The sequence below is a fragment of the Mirounga leonina genome, unplaced genomic scaffold, assembly GCF_011800145.1.
Source record: "Mirounga leonina isolate KUSES-001 unplaced genomic scaffold, KU_Mleo_1.0 Mir_82, whole genome shotgun sequence".
In the NCBI taxonomy this organism is placed as follows: domain Eukaryota; kingdom Metazoa; phylum Chordata; class Mammalia; order Carnivora; family Phocidae; genus Mirounga; species Mirounga leonina.
The window spans coordinates 48,057,684-48,080,008 of record NW_023270825.1 but is presented as its reverse complement, the minus strand read 5'-3'; the positions used below and the strand labels follow the sequence as shown (position 1 = coordinate 48,080,008).

Here is a 22,325-nt window from a genome sequence, read left to right as displayed (position 1 = left end):
TTTCCTTCAGATTATATGTCTAAGCAAAGAATATACAGATTTAAATGCAGAGTTTGTTCTTTAACTAAACTAAATAAAACATGAGAATACCAGCAGTTTAAAATTGATTATGTAAAAGTACTGGTTTTGTACTAAATATTCTTGAGAACTGGTCAGTAGAAGAAATGAAGGAAGAGTTTATTGGGGCCATCACAATTAAACAGATAATGAAGTAGGTAAAAGTCAGATTTTAATTGTAGTTCAAAATATATATTAAACAATAGCATAAATCTATTTAGCTATCACTTCAGCTGTTCGTGTAATGAGATAGAATCAGAGCTATATATTATTCTAAAGTAGAATGCTATTAAAAATGAAACTGTGAAACTGCCAGAAAAAAAATTATAGCAGATTGTCTTTAAAATCTTGGCATGGAGAAAGTTTTTCTAAAGATGGTATAAACCCCAGGGCACCTGGGTGGCCCAGTCATTTGAGTGTCTGCTTTCCAGTCTTGATCTTGGGGTCCTGGGATCAAGCCCTGCGGTGGGCTCCCTGCTCAGCGGGGAGCCTGCTTCTCCCTCTCTTACTGCTTGTGCTCTCTCTCTCTCTCAGATAAATAAATAAAATCTTTATTTGTTTTGTTTTGTTCTTAAGATTTTATTTACTTGAGAGAGAGAGCAAGAGAGAGCATGAACAATGGGGAGGGAGAGAGGAAGAGGGAGAAACAGACTCCCCACTGAACGGGGAGCCTGACATGGGGCTTGATCCCAGGACTCTAAGATCATAACCTGAGCTGAAGGCAAATGCTTAACTGACTGAGGCGCCCCTCAAATAAATAAATAAATAAATAAATAAATAAATAAATAAATAAAATCTTAAAAAAAAAATAGAAAACTATACCAAAGTTAAAAGGCAAATTGGATGGGCGCCTGGGTGGCTCAGTTGGTTAAGCGACTGCCTTCGGCTCAGGTCATGATCCTGGAGTCCCTCGATTGAGTCCCGCATCGGGCTCCCTGCTTGGCAGGGAGTCTGCTTCTCCCTCTGACCCTCACCCCTCTCATGCTCTCTCTCTCATTCTCTCTCTCAAATAAATAAAATCTTTAAAAAAAAAAAAAGCAAATTGGAAAATGCAAACAAAAAACAAATTAGAAGTCATATTTGCAGCATTTTTTTTTTAAGATTTTATTTATTTGAGAGAGAAAGCACCAGTAGGGAGAGGGGCAGAGAGAGAAGGAGAAACAGGCTCCCCACTGAGCAGGGAGCCCAATGTGTAGCTGGATCCGAGGACCCTGAGATCATGACCCGAGCTGAAGGCAGACGCATAACAGACTGAGGCACCTGGGTGCACTTGCAGTATTTTTTACAGGGCTTAAATCCACAGGAACTTAGAAAATCAGTAAGAAAAAGACATAATCCAACAGAAAAGTGGACAAAGAAAGAACATAAATGAGCAACTCATAGGAGAAATACAAATGGGCAAAAATTATTTTATTTTTTAAAAGCTTTTATTTATTTGAGAGAGACACACAGAGAGAGAAAGAGAGAGAGAGAGAGAAAGCATGAGTAGGGGGAGGAGCAAAGGGAGATGGAGAAGCAGACTCCCCACTGAGCAGGGGGCCCAACACAGGACTCCATCCCAGGGCTCTGAGACCATGACCTGAGGTAAAGGCAGACGCTTAACCAACTGAGCCACCCAGGTGCCCCCAAAAATTATTTTAAAAAGATGTTCAGGGGCACCTGGGTGGCTCAGTCGTTAAGCATCTGCCTTCGGCTCAGGTCATGATCCCAGGGTCCTGGGATCAAGCCCAGCATCGGGCTCCCTGCTCAACAGAAAGCCTGCTTCTCCTTCTCCCACTCCCCATGCTTGTGTTCCCTCTCTCGCTGTGTCTCTCTCTGTCAAATAAATAAAATCTTAAAAAAAAAAAAAGATGTTCAACCTTATAGACAATCAAAGAAATGGAACTAAAAATAATAGTTTTCATTTATCAGATAAAAATAATCACAAATAGGGGCACCTGGGTGGCTCAGATGGTTAAGTGTCTGCCTTCGGCTCAGGTCATGATCCCAGGGTCCTGGGATCGAGTCCCACATCGGGCTCTCCGCTCCTTGGGAGCCTGCTTCTCCCTCTGCCTCTCTCACTCTCTCTCTCTGTCTCTCCTGAATAAATAAATAAAATCTTTAAAAAAAAAAATCACAAATAACCAGTGTGTGCTAGGTTATAACAACACAATTAGCGGGAGTATAAATTGGTACAGTTTTTTGGGAAGGTAGTTTGGCAATATGTTTAAAATGTAAAATGGGGGGGTAACATGTTTAAAATGTAAAATAAAATAAAAGTATGCAAGCCAGAGGCACCTGGTTGGGTAAGCATCTGCCTTCGGCTCAGGTCATGATCCCAGGATCCTGGGATCGAGCCCCGCGGTGTTGGGCCCCCTGCTCAGCGGGGAGCGTGCTTCTCACTCTCCCTGCTGCTCCCCCTGCTTGTGTTTGCTCTCTCTCCCTCTGTGTCAAATAAATAAAATCTTAAAAAAAAAATAAAACGTAAAATGGAATTTCTACTTTGACCCAGAATTTCTCCAAACAGTAACTGGACATGTGTGCACGTGTGCGTTTGTTTTACAACATTATTATAAAACCAAGAACTGGCAGTCAACCCTCATGTTCACAAGTGGGGATTGTTTAAATCATGGTAAATTTGCCCAGTGGGCTACTATGCTTCCATTACCAAAGGAAGTTATAGAAATATTCTACAACATATTAATTGAATGAAAAAAGTTGCAGAATAGAATATATGATCCCATTTATATTTTTTAATAAATATGTTTATATGTACATTAAAACCTAGAAAGATAGATACCAAATTATTATGATTTCTTATTGCTGGAGGACAGGATTATAAAAGAACTCTCCTTTTTAAAAATACTTTTGTGGAAAAAGAAATACTTTTGTGGTTGTTGAACATTTTGTAACCAAAATGATTCTTTTTTTTTAAATTTTTATTGTTATGTTAATCACCAAAATGGTTCTTATAGTCAGCACAAACCATAAAAATATTTCCATTTTGGAAAAAATAATTATATCTTCCACAAATGACCCATATTATTCTGGGACATTCCAGAATGCTGGAGAATGGTATCTTCTCACCCCCTAAATTAAACTTTTGTACTTAGGTTTTTATTTTTTTAAGAATAGGACAATATTTGGGGCGCCTGGGTGGCTCAGTCGTTAAGCGTCTGCCTTTGGTTCAGGTCATGATCCCAGGGTCCTGGGATCGAGCCCCACATCGGACTCCCTGCTCAGCGGGAAGCCTGCTTCTCCCTCTCCCACTCCCCCTGCTTGTGTTCCCTCTCTCGTTGTGTCTCTCTCTGTCAAATAAATAAATAAAATCTTAAAAAAAAAATAGGACAGTATTTGTTTTGGAATCTTAGAGGTTTATTCTGGAACTGGAGTGGTTTGCATACTTTTTTTTAAGATTTTATTTATTTATTTGAGAGAGAGAGAGAACAAGCAGTGGGGAGGGACAAAGAGAGAGAGAGAGGAGCAGACTCCCTGCTAAGCAGGAAACCCAGTGCTTCTATTTTTCTGCCTCTATTGATAATGATCATTTGATTTTTCTTTAGCCTATTGATATGGTGGATTCCATTAACTGCTTTTTGAATGTTGAACAGCCTTGCATACTGGGAATAAGTCTTATTTGGTCATGGTGTATAATTCTTTTAATTTTTTGGATTTGATTTACTAATATTTTGGTGAGGATTTTTGCATCTATGTTCGTGAGCAATAATGGCCTGTCATTTTCTTCTCTTGGGGTGTCTTAGTTTTTTTGTTTTGTTTCGTTTTTTAGATTTTATTTATTTGAGAGAGAGAGTGAGGAGAGAGAGAGAGAGCACAAGCCAGGGTTGGGGGGGAGAGACAGAGGGAGAAGCAGGCCTCCTGCTGAGCAGGGAGCCCGATGCAGAACTCAATCCCAGGACCCTGGAATCATGACCTGAGCCGAACACAGACACTTATCTGACTGTGCCACCCAGACCTACTTTTATTTTATTTTTATTTTTTATTTATTTATTTATTTATTTATTTATTTATTTATTTATTTATTTATTTATTTATTTATTTATTTTAAAGGTTTTATTCATTTATTTGAGAGAGAGAGAGACCGGGAGCATGAGAGGGGTGCAGAACAGAGGGAGAAGGAGAAGCAGACTCCCCATTGAGCAGGGAGCCTGACATGGGGCTCGATCCCAGGACCCTGGGATCATGCCCGAGCTGAAGGCAGCCCCCTTACCTGATTTAGCCACCCAGGCGCCCCTGCATACTTTTATTTTGAAGCTAGAGTAGCTAACATTTTCAGATGGAAAGAAGCTTTGGGAAGTTGTACAGCAAGTAAACCAAAGTAAAACAACACCACCCAAACCCCATAATATCCTTGAAGAAATCAGCTGAAAATATAAAATTAAACATGGGCCAACAATAAAAAGTTACAGACATGAAAATAATTATGTTGAAAAATTGAAGAAGTTATGTGGATTAAAGAACAAGAATGATACAAAGTATGCACTGGGAATTAACTGGGAATTGACTTCATAATTTTCAGTCTGTGTTCTGTGACCAGGTGGAATGAGCTAAATGGATTATTTTTTTTTTAAGTTTTTTAATTTACTTATTTGACAGAGAGAGACACAGCGAGAGAGGGAACACAAGCAGGGGGAGTGGGAGAGGGAGAAACAGGCTTCCCACCAAGCAGGGAGCCCAATGTGGGGCTCAATCCCAGGACCCTGAGATCATGACTTGAGCTGAAGGCAGACGCTTAACGACTGAGCCACCCAGGTGTCCCATGAAGGCAGTTTTCTACTTTAATCTGAGAGGATCGGAAACCTTTTATTTTGACTAACATAGTAACTAGATTTTTCTATTTTTTTTTCCCTTGCCACAGGATTCCTGTTAATGGAGAAAACCCCAAACATCGGTCATGGCATACTTTAACACCAATAGCTGATGATAAACTTTTTCTATTTGGTGGACTAAGTGCAGACAATATTCCATTAAGTAAGTCAATTAAAGTTTAGCCTACAATTATTATCTCATTCTTTTTTCTTAATTGTATTTGATATGTGAGGTGTCTTTCTTTCTTTCTTTTTTAATTTTCTGGTTTACGTTTATCCCCAGCTGTATGCTTGTATTAAGAATTAGAAGACCCCTTTGCTTTAGTACCTTTGGCTCTCCATGTTCTCCTGTTTCCTAGGTATATAGAAAAGAAAGGGTGATGGTTGAACCTAGATGAATTAAAGCCCCTTTCAACTATAATATTCTGTGATTCTGTGCCTTCCTGATTTTTGATCCAGATACTTACACTGTAGGCTGGAATGGGGATTAGAAGAACAGTCTTCCCCAGAAGGCTCTGGAAATATAAGGTGGGAAGGCCAGTTGCTTCTCTTTTTGTTCCAGAACTCTAAAGGAAAGTGCTTAGCCAGAATCTTTAAACTCCTGTTACTGCTGATTCCAATGGCTATGGTTTTGTAATAGGGTTGTTGTTGTTTTTGTTTTTTTTTTTCCCAGCAGTAAAATTGTGGCATCAGGATAGACAAATGACTAAGAGTATCCACTTCTTAGGTTGATAGGTTAGATGTCTTGTGTTTTCTTAACTCAGAAGTTTTCCATGACTAGAGGGGTTTTCATAAGAAACCTCATTTATGCAGTTCCATATAGGATCTGGAAACAACTTTTTATTTTTCAACAACAATTTATTGAGCATCAGCTATGCATCAGGCAGCAAACAAACTCCAAAAGCTGGTTAGAGAAACAGGAGTTTCTAGTAGGGGATGTTAGTTATTGCAGATGATTATGCTTCTCCAATTTGAAGGTTTTTAATGAAAAGAGATTTGGAGTCTAATAAAAAACTGACATCTATTTATTTCAGTAGGGGTTGTTTAATATCATGTCTTTTTGAGCTGTAATGTTTTGAATTCCTATTTGGTGTTTTTGGCCATTGACATGTGGGGAATTCCATGTCCTAACTCTTAGTTCAGTTGGTGTCCTCCTGGGCTTAACTTCTGGGTATTATATGATATCAAGAATTATTTTGGGGCTCCTGGGTGGCTCAGTTGGTTAAGCGTCTGCCTTCGGCTCAGGTCATGATCCCAGGGTCCTGGGATCAAGCCCCACATTGGGCTCCCTGCTCAGTGGAGAGCCTCCTTCTCTCTCTGCCCCTCACCCCACTCGTTCTCTCTCCCAAATAAATAAATAAAATCTTTAAAAAAAAAAGAATTATTTTAAGTTTGTTGACTATGATAATGGCATTGTGGTTCTGTAAACAATGTATTTTTTAAAGCAATGTTTACTGAAGTATATATGGGGAAAATGACAGGAGATCTAGGATTTGCTTTAGAGTAATTGAGCCACGCATAACAAAAAAGAGCTAAATGGAGCACCTGTGACAAAATCTTGATAGTTGTTGAATCTGGGGTATGTGAAGGTTCATTGTCATGATCACTCTACTTTTGTATATCTCTGAAAATTTTTGTGAGAAAATATGCATACACACAAAAGATAGTTGCATAAATGTAGCAGATAAATTTGGGAAAAAAATTAAATTTTATCCCAAAGACCTAATCTTAATTTCTGAACTGTCATAATTGCAGGTGATGGTTGGATTTATAATGTCATAACAAATGGTTGGAAACAACTTACACACTTACCTAAAACAAGACCCAGGTAAGTCTAGAAGTTAATGAATAGTAAAATAGTTAAGAATTTCTGGAGTATTAAAATATAGCACTGATTTTGTAGTGTTTGCCATTAAAATTGTAAATCATCAAGAAAGATCTTTCAAATAAGCTTGATGTTAACTAAGTAATTTAATTATCATTTTAATTATGTCTGATTGTTAGAAGTGGCCTATTCTGTTTTCATCCATATTTGCATATTTGAAAATGTTACTCTTTTAGGTAAATTATAGGTAAAGTAGGTAAATGTATAATCTTGCCTGATAATATAAAAAGGCTAAGAAATTGGAAGTATCATATAATGTTAATATTTTTGATAAGTAGACAAGAATGGGGATGGCTTTAGTAGTTACTTATTTTTGAAAGAGGTTTTTTGCAATTTAATGAGAAAATTACTTTCATGTTGATCAAATAGATGGCAGATTATTATTTTAATTAACTGATGTATTCATTAATATGAATTTTTTGAAAAAGAAATATGTTAATTATTTGTCATATATTATAGAGTAAAAGTTGTAGAAACAATATATTATTAGACTACAATTGATCCTTGAACAACACCAGTTTGAATTGCATGGATCCACTTATTACATGGATTTTTTTTTAATAAACACAGTACTGTAAATGTATTTTCCATATGAGTTTCTTAATAACATTTTCTTTTTTAAAATGTGAGTGTAGTTGACACACAATGTTACATTAGTTTCAGGTGTACAACATGGTGATTCAACAACTCTATACGTTAATCTATGCTCGCCATAATCGTAGGCACCGTCTGTCACCATACAACGCTACTACAGTGTCATTGACTGTATTCCGTATGCTGTACCTTTTATTCCCATGACTTATTCATCCATAACTGGAAGCCTGTATCTCCCAATCCCCTTCCCCCGTTTTGCCCATCCTCCCCACTCCCTTTTCCTCTGTCAGTCATCAGTTTGTTCTCTGTATTCATAGGTCTGATTTTGCTTTTTATTTATTTATTTGTTTTGTTTTGTTTATAACGTTTTCTTTTCTCTAGTTTACTTTTAATTGTAAGAATACAGTACATAATACATATAACATACAAAATATGTATTAATTGACTTTATGCTATTGATAAGGCTTCTGGTCAACGGTAGGCTATTAGTACTTAAGTTTTGAGGAGCCAAAAATCATATGTCGATTTTCAATGCTGGGGGGTATCAGCACCCCAACCCCTGCGTTGTTCAAGGGTCAACTGTACAAAGAAAACTACATTAGTATTGTAATTCTTTTTTTTCTAACTTGAGAGAGTAGTGTAATAAAAATATATTCATAGGAAATTCAGAGTCAACACATTATAATCATTAGAGTTAGTAATAGAGTTTACTCTTCTGCATGCCATGTATTTCAGAATTTTTTTTTGCTATAGATTATGTATACAAGTGTGAAGTCAACTTACTCGTATGCATTTCAGAAGTTTAATAAGTGGCAATTAAGTAACTTACCTGAGAAAAAGGCCTGAAAAAATGTGTATATATTTCAGTGTCTATATCTATATTAATATGTATAAAACATTTAGAGTTTATCATAATTACATATGTGACTCTTATATTTTCATGTGTAAAAATTCATTGGAATGTATTATTTTAGCAATTTGGATCTTTTGAAATGCATTTTTTAATTTAAAGAGTTTTATATTAAGATATGGGAGCCCAGCATTCTAGTCCTTGCTCAGCTACTACTTAGCTTTTTGGCTTTGGGAAAGTCACTTAAAGAAACTGAGCATTAATTTCTTCATCCCATGAAATGAGGGACTTGGACTGGAGAAGCTCTTAGTTCTCTTCCAGTTATTTAATTGTATGAATGCATTAATTTTGGACCAAAGTGGTAGTAAGAATATGTTTAATTTTTAAATTGCTCCTATTTTATAATTCAATCCTTAATAAGTAATTAGAGCAACACAACTATTATTAATAATAATATCAGTTAGAACTGAGCTATGTAAAGAGATTTCTTTGAATTCAGCTGATGTGTCATGTAAATAATATGCTTTATTAGAATGTTTAGGTGATAAGTTTAGAGCAGCTGTGAGAGGACATAAACTATCAGTCTATAGACAAAACATCAGGTTGCAAGCTAGATGTCACCAAAATCAAGGCAGGAAAGGCTTTCCAGTGTTCTTCGATGATGAAGTCCAGGCCAGAGTTTCCCTAAGGCAGATAAGACAGAGGCAGATCTATCTTCAGGTATGAGGTGAGGAGGAGAACAGGTGGGATACAGTTTAGTGTAAGGAGAACATATATATATATGTGTATGTATACTAATTTTTTATGAGTGAGAATTTAACATCTAAATACATTTTGTGCAAACTGTTTCAAGTTATAATTTGAAATATAAATGGCCCAATTCTCCTCTTGTAATCCTACAGCAGGGTTTCTCGACCTCGGCACTATTGACATTTTGGACCAAATTATTCTTTGTCATTTGGGGTGTCCTGTGCACTGGAAGATGTTTAGCAGCGTCTTTGGCCTTCACCCACTAGAGGCCGGTACTACTGCCCCTCCCCCCACACACACACCTGGAGTTGTGGCAATCAAAAATATTTCAGATATTGTCAAATGTCCTTTGGGGGCAAAAATCAGCCCTGGTTGAAAACCACTATTCTGTAGGGTGGTGCTCTCTCTTCCAGGTCTCACCTGAGTTAGAGCAAGGCTTGGTTGAAAGGCCATCTACCTAGCCACATCTCATTGCCTGTATAAGTGGCTGTCAGCAAGGACCCTTTTTTTAATGGGTCTATAAAAGAAGTCCAACAAAGTGTTGACTTACAGAGCCTCAGGTACTTCCTGACGGATCCCATGACTGTTGCCGAGGTTACATATGGCCTTCTCTCCCGGAAATTAAACGTTCCTTGTATTCCATTTCCTTTATCCAGTTCCCCAAAGCCCACACCATAATCTGGGTGTCGATGAAGACTTATATCAATTTATGTTCTAACATATAAGTTGGAGAATTGGGCAGAGTAGTTCCTAAACAAAATCTCTTATGACTCAGTTCTATCCTGGGTCCCGAGTGCAACTGTCATTGAATGTGTGAGTGATTGTTTGAGGAAAGTACTTGATGTAACCAATTGTGCATAATCCTACTGTTTGCAGTTGTGGGAGTTAAGTGAAAAGGATAAATGTACTAAAAACAAGTTATGTGGTAATAAAAGAAGTGATAATGTGTAATTGGGGTGTCTGTTGCTTCAGCAATTTGGTCTATTAAGGGAAGTCATCAAAATTCTCTCAGAGTAAAAACAATGACTTTGTAAAATTCTTGATTTATCTTCTAAAATTGAGAACTTTACATGTATGTTTTTGTCCTGAGAGAGCTCCCAGAAATATTGAATTTTATCAAACATAATATTATGCTTTGTAAATAAGGTGAAATTGGAGATGACTGTGAGCTATCAGACCATTTCCAAAAGAATATTAGATGCTCTACTCTTATGAAATAATTTATTTAATAATTGAATAAATTGTGGTTTTTTGTATTTGCTTTTGTTAATTAGAGTTTTTGAACACCCACTGGATGCAGAACACCATATTTAGGCATTTTTAAGGAGAAGCATAAAATTAGATTTCCCACGTTGCAGTGGTGTGCTGGGAAAGGGTTAACAACTGCTTTCCAGGAAAAACAAAACGAAAAGCCAAATTTGTAGCATTTGCCGGTTTTCACCATGGCCAATTTCAAGCTCCCTCCGTGATGGCACTGAACATGGATTTGGATAGAGACAGGCAGAACTGGTTTCCCTGAGCTGGTAAGCCACTTCCAGCACACCACTGGCAAGTTGTGATCTAAGGACCTCACGTTTGGACCTTTAGAAGATCCACATAGCAAATAATTAAAGTAGTATATAGAGCAGTTTATCTTCAAATGTAAGTGAGAAGATTATAAAATGAGCACATAAATGTTCAAAGGTACTAACCAGGGAGGGCAACAGAGCCAGGTTGTTTGGGTGTTTGGATACTTCCTGGGGATTTTGAACCTGTGTTTAAAGTCCTGAAAGAATGATTTATCATCTTAAGCATAAGAAACAGGGTGAACAAAAGCCTACAGATGGCACAGTTGCTTCCTGACCAGGAAACATTTGGTTAAAAACATTTGAAAAATGTTATCAGCTTAAATGTAGCTGAGAGAGACTAGAGACAGAAAAACGAGGAACAAGTCGGATATTCTGTGCCCAGGGTGATAAGTAGTGTGACAGTGTAAATGTGAAGGGATGGCCGAGTTGGGTTTGTCAGATGATGGGGAACAGAGAACAGGAAAGAAAAGGCAAAAATGTTGAAAACAGTAACATGGCAGGTAGTAATAAGAAAATTGGGGAAAAGGTCCAGTTCAGCAAGAGGATGATTAGTTCCTTTTTAATTAATTTTATTTCAGTGATAATATCTATGAGATAAAAAGGCTAGAAAAAGGTTGGGGGATATAGTAAAAAAGAGTTATTAGGGGTCATCTCCTTCATTGACGTGATTTAATGAGAAGCTAATGTTTTAGTGATTCTAGAGGAATCTTCAGAATCTTTTTTAGGATATGCCAAAGGTTCAAGTTCAATCATGCCCATTTTGAAATAGATTAAATGTGAAGTGTGCAGTTTAAAATTGACTTATATGTCACATACAGTTTCTTTTTTCATAGTATTTTACTCTGCTTATAATTTTCAATTATAGGTTATGGCATACAGCCTGTTTGGGGAAAGAAAATGAAATAATGGTATTTGGTGGGAGCAAAGATGATTTACTTTCCTTGGATACAGTAAGAAAATTTCATATCTAAATATTTCCTTTGAGTAGTTTTGTTATTCAAACTAAAATTGTTGATAGTCCCACACTGCAAAATATGGAAGAATATGAAATGTTACTCTGTAGTGTGATTAATCTTCAGAATGAGTGGCTTTTGTGAAGTATTTCAGGGTATTTTGAGTTTACAAATCAAAATAGGTCTATTAACCTCATTAGTCAAATTATTAAGAAAAGCTTTTAAAGGATAACTCTTCCTTTTCTCTTTGAGTCTCACCATAGTATGGGTGTTTATAATTGTATTAAATTAAAATATTAGCAAGTTATAATTGATATTTTATAAGAATATATATAATGTATATGTAAACTACTAAATATAGTAATAAATACTCATGAAGTTTGCTACCTCACTTAATAACTAGAACACCAATGCTAGCTTCTCCCATCAAGAGGAGAGTAGCTTGAAATTTTAAAGTGTAGTTTCTTTTTACTTTATGTGTCTTTTGCCACTGCTTTACCCATTTTATATTTAAGATTAAAGCATTCCAGTTTTAAAATTTGATAAAACTAAGGTCAAAGAAATAAATGAGTAGCACTTGGAGAGTATTGTTCTTTCACTCCTTGCACCTTGGGGAATTCAGAGCAAGGTGGCCATGCTCCTACTGTGTTGTGATGGGACAGGAGCTCAGGATTGGTTGCTCTGGTTTGTGGAGGACGTTTGGGAACAGCGGAACTCTGAGCTGGCAGGGACAGGAGGCACCAGCCAGAATCCAGCCACATTGGGGCCAGTTCTATCCCTGACATCTTTTCAGACATAGTTATCTCCGGAGTTGTGCCTGCCAAGCAGCGAAACCTGAAATGAGCTGGCTTCTCTCCAGGGGATTTGGTTTACTTTATAGTTTGGAAGCCTCCAATTTAAACATTACGTACATTGAAAATTTTAGAACTTTCTTTGGCTGAGAATTCAGTGCTTCAACAAAAGATTAAAACCACGACTTTGCATTTAATTAAAAAGCAAATTTTGTGGTTTCTCTTCTGTTTCTTGGCACTAGAAGTTGGTAGGATAGAGTTTATCATTAAAATAGGAATCCTGATTAAAATCATGATCATCAGGTATGAAATTTTAAAGACTTATTTGAAAGGATTAGGGACATTTTTCTGCTGATTCTTCCACATTAACTTTTAGATGAGAGAATCATTCAAAAAATCTTCTGGATCTGAGATTTCCAAATGAAGAATTCCCAGGGAATCCTGGGACCATTTGGAAAAGAGAGACAAGATAAAGAGATTTTAAAGTAAGAGTCATTTGGAAGAGTAAAGTTCTGCTTAAAAACAAAAAAGCTTGAAAATCACTACTTTTCTCATTTTGAACTCACTGTTCTAAGAGAAAAACATGTACCTGAGTTTTAAATTTGCAATTGTATAGGTTGTGGTTAGGTAAAAACTGGTCACTGAGAAATGGTAGCGATGTACCCAAAGTTTGTGTGGCTAGCAGGTGTGTGTCTGTATATGTATGGGGTGTGTGTGTGTGTGTGTGTGTGTGTGTGTTAGAATAACTAGAGGGAGAGAGATTTATTTGCTGCTGTACATAACCTCTTTTACATTTACAAAATAAAAATATTAAATTATTAATGCATTTTTATTCTTTTAAACACCTTGATAATTCTTTTTTTATGTTGATTAGGGCCACTGTAATGATTTATTGATCTTTCAAACACAGCCTTATTCACTACTCAGGTAAGTAAATTCATTTTATATATATATATATGCTATATACATATATACATATATATATACATATATACAAAGGAAGATGAAAGAAATTATCATATCTTAATAGCATATACATATGTTGCATATATGTATATAGCTACATGCTATATACGTATATATGCTATTATATATATATAGCTATATACATATATATATGCTATGAAGCTATGATATGTATATGCTATTAAGATATGATAATTTCTTTCATCTTCCTTTTTGGGAAGTGTGATAATTTTTCAAGTAATTTATGATTTGAATTTAAGAAAATGTTTACATCTTCCTAAAAGTATAATCATATTTGTAATAGTGAACCATACACAAATGTGATTTTTAAAAATTAAAATATACAGTACAATCATATTTTTATTTTGTGCATAAAATTGCATTTAGTTCATATGGGAACATTAAACATACTGTATTTCCTTGATTCTAAGCCTGAAATATTTCATATTTTAATTTTTCTGAAATCAGTGTGTGTCCAATAATAGACACACATATATATGTATTTAATTTAGTAGAATTTCTTTTTTTTTTTTAACACCAAAGCTGTTATTAAATTGGTGGCATGACTTACAGTGTCTTAGCTCATACACTCTTGCTTTAAAGGAGTATATACAAGGTTTAGTTGGAAGATTGTGGAAAAAAAAATCCCTGTTTCTAACTGTGAGGGTCAGGAGGAAGGATCTGAGTGAAGTAGAAGTTGCCCAATGACCAAGTGTGGGTTTTTTTTTATTTTTTTAAGATTTTATTTATTAATTTGAGAGAGAGAGTGAGTGAGAGAGAAAGAGAGAGCGCGCACACGAGTAGGAGGAGGGAGAGGGAGAAGCAGACTCCTCACTGAGCAGGGAACCCGATGCGATGAGGGGACTTGATCCCAGGACCCCGAGATCATGACCTGAGCAGAAGGCAGACACTTAACTGACTGAGTCACCCAGGTGCCCCCCAAGTGTGGTTTTTTTATGCAGGGGGAATAACATGGGTGAAGGCATGTGAGAGAGAAGCTGACATGCTAGATGTCAAGGAGTGGTCTGTAACATCCAGACATTCTACAACTTGAACCATTTGAAAACCACTGGACCAGCTCACACTGGACCATCCTAATGTCTTAACTGCGCCTTCTGTTATTACAGTGGTTCCTTCTGTTACTTCATGTTAGAATCTCATAGGGAACTTCAAAAAGTATTGAGGCCTGCGTTCCACTCCCACATGTTATGACTTGATTGGTCTGGGGTGTGGCCTGAACTTAGGAATTTTTGAAAGACCCCAACATAATTCTAATGTGCAGGCAGAGTTTGGAAATTGCTGATGTCAAGATTAAACTGTCTTATATCATTACTTAACTTTTGCTGTGAACATAACTCCTTTACTTAAGTAGATTGCGAGTTCCTTATATGCAGGAATCAAAAAACATAGTATTCAAGTGCCTACCATGAGAAGGCACTATGCTATGAAGTGAAAAGTCATGCTCTTTCCCTTAAATTGCTAGTAATATAGAAGGCAGACTTTCAACAACTATAAAAGAAAAATAAAATTGCTTTAAGAGAAGCATATACAAAGTTAATGAGACTACTGGCAAAAAAGACCCTCTACCCATGTGGTTAAGATGGTGAGGGTAGAGGAGTATTTGCAGAAGAAGAAGAGTTTGAGACAATTTGCTACAAAAAAGCAGTGCAAGGGTGTTAGTACAAGATATACAAGTATGGTATGTTTTGGAAACTGAATTCTTGAGTGTTCCTAGACGTAAGCATGAGGTGGGGAGTTGGACAAGAAATCAGAAACCATATATCATCTAGAGCCTTTTTGTTTCATGCAGATGAGTTTACATTATCTTGTGGGAGATCAAGAAGCATTGAAAAATTTGGAGCAGAAGAATGAGATGATCATATTACAAATTAGAAAGCTCCTTTGAGAACAATGTGGATAAGAGACGGGAGGGATATGTGACTGTGTAAGGAAAGTAATAGAGTCTTGCAGTGATCAAGCACAAAATGTGGGGCTGACCTTGAAAGTGGCCATGGAGCTGGAGAAGGGATGGAGGTAGAATGGGCTTGGTAGGAAAAGAAGAGGGAAGAATTAATAATAGAGAATCTATGAAGAAGGAAGCGCATTTGAAGGTGGGATAGCGTAGAAAGATGAATTTGGTTTGGAGTCTTTTGAGCTTGAAGTACTTATGGTATCTTTAATGGAGCTATTCATTAACTAGTTAAATATATGGAGAGGTGTCTGGGCTAGACATAAAGAATCATTGGAAGATAGGGGCTCCTGGGTGGCTCAGTTGATTAAGCGTCCAACTCTTTTTTTTTTAAAGATTTTATTTATTTATTTGAGAGAGAGAGAGAATGAGAGACAGAGAGCATGAGAGGAGGAGGGTCAGAGGGAGAAGCAGACCCCCCGCCGAGCAGGGAGCCCGATGCGGGACTCGATCCCAGGACTCCAGGATCATGACCTGAGCCGAAGGCAGTCGCTTAACCAACTGAGCCACCCAGGCGCCCCAAGCGTCCAACTCTTGATGTCAGCTCAGGTCTTGGTGTCAGGGTTATGAGTTCAAGCCCCATGTTGGGGCATGGAGCCTACTTTAAAAAAAAAAATCATGGGGATGCCTCGGTGGCTCAGTCAGTTAAGCGTCTGCCTTCAGCTCAGGTCATGATCCCAGAGTCCTGGGATTGAACCCCACACTGGGCTCCCTGCTCAGTGGAGAGTCTGCTTCTCCCTCTGCCTGCTGCTCTGCCTGCTTGTGCACGTGCTTGCTCGCTCGCGCTCTCTCTCTGTCAAATAAGTAAATAAAATCTTTAAAAAAAAAAAAAAAGAATCATTGGAGTCTAAATGGGCATGTGTTAGCTCTGCCAAGAAGAGTTTTGAGAGTAAGGATGAAGCCAACAACTGAGCACTAAGAACTCATAACATCTGAGGAGTTGGAGGAAAAGCGGCACAGGAGAATGAACAGGGAAGTGAAAGGTGAACCAGGAGATAATGGGAATCCGAAATGGAGGGAAGAAAGAACTGAAGACGGAGAGATTACTTACTGTAAAGAGGTCCCAGAATATCTGGATTGAAAAGTGCCGTGGTGTTTGGCAGTAATCACAAGGATCATTTCTCCAAGGTCCACAGGAAGGGTTGAGCAGCAGGGGTCTGAGCCACACAGGTTCACTTATATACAGGTTTTTTCCCCAATAAATCCGCACAGCACTGTAAATGTATTTTCTCTTCCCTAGGATTTTCTTTCTTTCTTTCTTTTAATATTTATTTATTTGAGAGAGAGAATGAGTGGTGGGAAGGGCCAGAGGGAGAGAAGGAGAAGCAGACTCCCCGCTGAGCAGGGAGCAGATGCGGGGCTCCATCCCAGGACCCTGGGATCATGACCTGAGCCGCAGACGCTTAGCCGACTGAGCCACCCAGGTGCCCCTTCCCTAGGATTTTCTTAATAACATTTCTTTTTTCCAGTTTACTTTATTGTAAGAATACAGTATATAATATATAACATACAAAATGTGTATTAACTGTGTTATCCATAAGGTTTCCAGTCAACAGTAGGCTATTAGCGATTAAGTTTGGGGGCAGTCAAAAGTTACGTGTGGATTTTCTACTGCTTGGGGCCTGGGTGCCCCTAACCCTCTCGCTGTTGAAAGGTGACTGTATTTGTTTATATGCTGAGAAGCGGCAGCCAGTTGTTGGAAACGCAAGAAAATGAAGGGAAAATTGTCAGAGTAGGGTCTTGAGAAGGTGGATTTTAGTCAGCAGGTAATTGAATTAGTTGTTGAGGAGAAGATTACTGTAAAATAATGAGGGAAGTAGGACTATGAAGGCAGAGGACTTCGTTGGCTGGAGGGTGGGGGACAGGGCGCTGAGAAAGTTTTCGTTGCGAGTGAGGTCGTCGAGGAAGAAAGAGAAGAGGTGAGGATATGAACTTACGGGGCGGGGGGCGGGGGGGCGGAGAAGAAGGGTGAGGGAAAGACTGGGAACCGCGGCCGCAGCGGCTTCGAGAAGGTCGGGACTAGGGCCCGGCTGAGGCGGAGGAGGGAAGAGAACCCGCAGGGACGGCCCGGCTGCCGAAGCGCGCTCTGCTCCAGCGGCGCGAAGCTGCCAGGAGGCCCGCGCGGGAAGGACACGGTGCCGAGTGTCTGTCCCTCCCCGCCCCGCCGCCCCCCCACTTGACATTAGCCGGACGGGGTCGCCGAGGCACGGCGGGGAAGGGGACTAAAGTTGCTGGCAAGAGAGTGAAGTGTGGACGGACCGGGCAGGGTAGGAAAGGACGCTAAAGCCGGAGGGGCGGTGGTGTGCGGAGAACCGGGGCGCGCGCGGGGAGCAAGGGAGTGCGCGGATGAACCGCACCCAGGGCTGTGGGGCAGGTGCAGAGCGTGGAAGGGGAAGATTCCAGAGGCGGTCCCGAGTCAGGCTGGAAAGCCTACAACGGGTTTTCCGCCCGAAGTCGGCAGGGACGGGGGAGAAGGAGCGGGTAACAGTGGCGACCCCCGAGGCGCAGTGACGCAGCCCGGGGCCCGCGGGAGGCGCGAGAGCCGCGGCGGGGGCTCCGGGTCCGGACTCGCCGAGACGCGGGCGGGCTGCAGGCCTCTCTAGAAGGCTGCACAGAGCGGGGTGCCGAGAGAGCGGTTGGAGCGGGGACGGGAAGCCGCGGGGGCGGAGGTGTTTGCAGACACGGCTGGGGTTCCAGAAAGCACGGAGTTTGGGTGGGCACATGAACAGCGATGGGGAAGATGCCCCAGCAGAGCAATGAGGGAAGCCGATAGGACCGAGAGGATGGGCTTGTGTTGGAGGTTGGGACGGAGGCGGACCCTCCGTCAGGCTCCTTGGTGGCACCCTTGGCCCCTAGTACCGTGCTTCCCTGAGTGCGTATACACCGTTCTCATGCTGAGCCTATTCCGATGCATCGAAACTTGAATATAAAAGGGGCGCCTGGCTGGCTCAGGCGGTGGAGCGTGCGACCCTTCAGGTCGGGGTTGTGAGTTTGAGCCCCACCTTGGGAGTAGGGATCACTTTAAAAAATCTTTTTTTTTAGGGCACCTGGGTGGCTCAGATGGTTAAGCGTCTGCCTTCGGCTCAGGTCATGATCCCAGGGTCCTGGGATCCAGTCCCACATCGGGCTCCCTCCTCGGCAGGGAGCCTGCTTCTCCCTCTCCCACTCCCCCTGCTCGTGCTTTCTCTCTCTGTCAAATAAATCAATAAAATCTTAAAAAAAAAAAAATCTTTTTTTTAAAAAACCCTGAATATAAAACTAAACCTTGAATATGGCAGGAATTTAGTGGTATTTCTGTGTGAAGCATATCGGCCACACCCCGCAGTCCACAGTGTAGCCAGAGCCATCTTTTTATTTTAAATTTTCAGTTAGAAGACATTAGCACTGGTGTTGAGACACTGGGAAAAAACAGAAGATGAATAGGATGGGGCTCCTCAGCTCAAAGAACTTACATGGTCTGATGTATTTGTGGGCTCACGCTCATCATACATTTGGTTGCATGCATAGTTTTAAAAAGAAATACCTCAATTATTTATTCTGATAAAAATAAGATGCATTTAACAAGAAAATTCATACAATATGAAAAATATATGGTAAAAAAATGAGCCGTCACCTATAATGATCATTGTTAAGAGTTTGATGTTTATCCTCCCACACTTTAAAATGAAAAATGTTGTGGATTTAACCATGCTAAGAGGTCATTGGACCCTTAGCGAGAGCAGTAGACATAGGGGTGTGTGTGTGTGTGTGTGTGTGTGTATAAAGGGTCAGATTATGCATCCTGTTTATAATCTGCTTTTGGAACTCATATGGTGGATATATTTCATGTAGATATCTAATCATTCAGTGATTTATAGATCTATATTTATGTTTGTAATGACTATACAGTATTCTATTTCATGAAAGTATAGTTTACTTACTAGTCTATTAACATATATTTAGGATACCTACAATTTGGGGCCATTATAAAAAATTACATGTATAATATTCTTGTATATGCTTTTGGAAAGCTTGCATATCTTCTCGGGAGGAAATTCCTAGAAGGGATATGTTGGTGGATCAGGGCATATGCACATTTTATACTATGATGAGTCAGTGGCTCCCACTGCCCTTAGACAAACTGCAGATTCCTCACCATGTCCCCCCACCCCCCACATTCTGCCAGAGCTGTAGTTGAGCCTCTCAATTGCAGTTTCTGTAATAAGTCTTAATTTCTCATTTCTAGGGCTTTGCAGGAGTGGTTCCTCTATCATGGAATACTTTTATTTAATTTGTTGAACCCTCAAGGTCTCAGCTTGGACATCCCATCTGGAAGTTTCCCTTGCTGCAGTTGTCTTGGTTATTCTTCCTCTCTGAGTCCCCTAGAACCCTGTACCCATCATGGAAATTTTCTGTTTTCCCAGTCACAGCACTATTTATCTTCACTAAATTGTAACCTCCTTGAAAGTTGAAATAGTGGGGGGCACCTGGGTGGCTCAGTTGGTTAAGCGTCTGCCTTCTGCTCAGATCATGATCCCAGGGTCCTGGGATCGAGCCTGCTCCCCCCCAGGGCTCCCTGCTCAGCAGGGAGCCTGCTTCTCCCTCTCTCTGCTCCTTCCCCTACCTCTCCCCCTCGTGCTCTCTCTCTCTCTTTCAAATAAATCTATTTTTTAAAAGTTGAAATGGGGATTTTCTCAAAATTGGGTTTCCTCCTCCTAAGTGTACACAAATAAATATTTGTTGAATCAGTGAATGAATAGTAATGACGGAGTCCATCTCCTCATCTGACTCTTCCCTTCCCCCCATCATGGATGTGGACTGGTTTCGGGAGCTCTTGTGTTACCAGAGCAGCAGAGTTAAGTTTACATCAGGCATAAGATTCATGTTGTTCGCTTGTACTTCTCCTCTATCTGTGTAGAACATTTTCACTCTCCTTACTTAGAGTTTTCACAGAGTAGAGAGAAAAGGCTTCATGAAAGTATAGAAGAAGATATAAATAGCTAGAGTGTAAGTCCTTATAAAGTGCCAACTGAGGTTAACTACAGCAGAATCAAATGAATCTATCTTTAAAACTTTTTGAAAAGATTTACTTACCTTTTGATTTAAAGTTTATTTGTTGAAATAGATGCTTTCTTGATAGTTCTCAGTCAAGTTTCTTTTGGTTTTAAAATACAAAATCCTCTTCAGCGTAGCTTAAGATAAAAAGGGAACTGTATTTGGAAGGACACACTCTCTAGGAGAATCAAAGGGGACAAAGTGAACACGGGGCCCCCGGAAGGGGAAGAGCTCAGGTAGCCTCTCGTGGGCTCTTTCTATATTGCTGTTCCATTCATTCGTCCGCCCAGACCTGCTGTCTGGGTCGGGGCAAGTCAGGTGTACCAGTGCGGTGGGTTATAGCACTGGCATGGGGGGGGGCGGGTCCTGTGGCATGAACATGGATGTCAGATACTTCATCTTGGGGTGATGGAAGAAAAAGATAGTTCTCAGAGAAGATGAAGTGGTTAGTGGACCGGAAGGATAAATGAAAAACGATCTGCTATAGACTAACCGGCTTTGAAATTAAGTCTGAATCTTTTCTGCTTAAATAACATTATGCGTGGTGCGTGGTAAGTTGCAATTGCTGTTTCCATTGGATTTTGGCCAGATATGGCCTCTATGCTATAAAAATGTGTAATTACTGTGGTGCTCTGGGAAGAACATGTATCCTATCGTGTTCCAAACACTACAGAGGAAATACATTATCATGTAAAAATTTTATAATGATTTTTATGAAGAATACTTATGTATAAATATTTTATAACTTCAGGTTCAAAAACTGATAATTCTGTTATGTTTTATTTACAGGTCATGCCTTGACTGTATTGGCAAAAATGCCATAATTTTAGAAAATCAGATATCTTTATTACCTCCTAAACTTCTGCAGCAAGTACTCAAAAAAATAACATTTTGGACTGCAGCTAATCACCGAGAAGAACAAAGAGCCCAAAAAGAAGAAACAGAAAATAAGTATCAGTGGATCACTAGCAATTAAATTGTTATATACTCTATATATTTAATATGTGTAAACATTTTAATCAGACTGTGTATTCCCCCTCCCCAAATTGGAGGCTTTATTTAGAAGATAAAATTTGAAACAAAAATGCTATGTTAAAGTGATTATATGTCATGGAATATATGGGAATAAGATGTTAATGGAAGATTAATTTGTATTTATAATTGTAAACTAATTTCCTAGTAAGCTGCAGGAAGAAATATACTTTCTGAAAGTAAGTACAATTGTAAGATATTTTTAACTCACTGTATACTCTTTACTGGGAAGTTTATATGAATTTCAGGAGACTGAGAGATTAACTCAAGGACTGTAGAAATCCCCCAACATAATAATAGATAAAAACACTATACATCAGCTTTCGGAAAGAATGGATTTTCTCAAGCCAGTTTGAAATTATCTACAGCTTCTCATTAAATAACCCAGTTATTTAAAACCTTCTCCTTGAATAACTGATCCAGCTGGGCAAATGATAAAATGGGCAAACACTGGTATGTGTTTAGTATGGGCCTCCTGCCTTTCAGTGCTTATCTAGCAAAGTCTCTCATTAAGCATCATCATAACTTTTCCTCACCTTTATTTGAGTAGTGGAATAAACGTCTTCAATTGTCTTTCCATTACCCCTAAGTTGTTAGTTTGTCCAAATGTATAGATATAAAGACCATATTTTAAAGTGTCTAAAGTGGAGGTTTACTTAACCATACAGACTTTGAAATATTGAGAAGCAGTAGATGTATTAACTTTTCAGACACGTTAAAATATATTTTTGCCTTGGAAGAATGCTCCTAAAGTAGTTTTTGTAAGTAATGAAATGGGATGGTAACCTAGTAATTTATGTGTATAGAAACCCTGCTCTTTGGCCCACACCACTCTACAGAGCTGGTCCTCAAGACCCACGATATTGGAAATATGTTCTCTTCCCACTGATTGTCAGTATTAACTGCCCTACAGAAACGGCACACTGTATTTATCTTTATATTCCTTAAACTGGTACTTTTACCATAATTAAGAAATTACTCATATTATCATTTATACCCTTCCATTGAATTACTAATAACGATGAATTATTAAAAAGCTCAGTATATGAAATTATTCTCCATAATATCAGC

At 39.0% G+C, this 22,325-nt stretch overlaps 1 protein-coding gene across 2 annotated transcripts in view; it reads left to right on the top strand.

Moving 5' to 3' along the window:
* KLHDC1 (kelch domain containing 1) overlaps positions 1-21,307 on the top strand; it is a 49,089-nt gene extending 27,782 nt beyond the window's left edge. For both annotated transcript variants that reach the window (XM_034992227.1, XM_034992226.1), the window contains 5 exons: positions 4,913-5,025; positions 6,618-6,690; positions 11,375-11,459; positions 13,128-13,180; positions 21,012-21,307. In XM_034992227.1, coding sequence (XP_034848118.1) covers positions 4,913-5,025; positions 6,618-6,690; positions 11,375-11,459; positions 13,128-13,180; positions 21,012-21,198 — 511 coding nt within the window. In that variant the 3' untranslated portion in view covers positions 21,199-21,307. The remainder of the gene's footprint in view (positions 1-4,912; positions 5,026-6,617; positions 6,691-11,374; positions 11,460-13,127; positions 13,181-21,011) is intronic.
* The last annotated feature ends 1,018 nt before the right edge of the window (positions 21,308-22,325 follow it).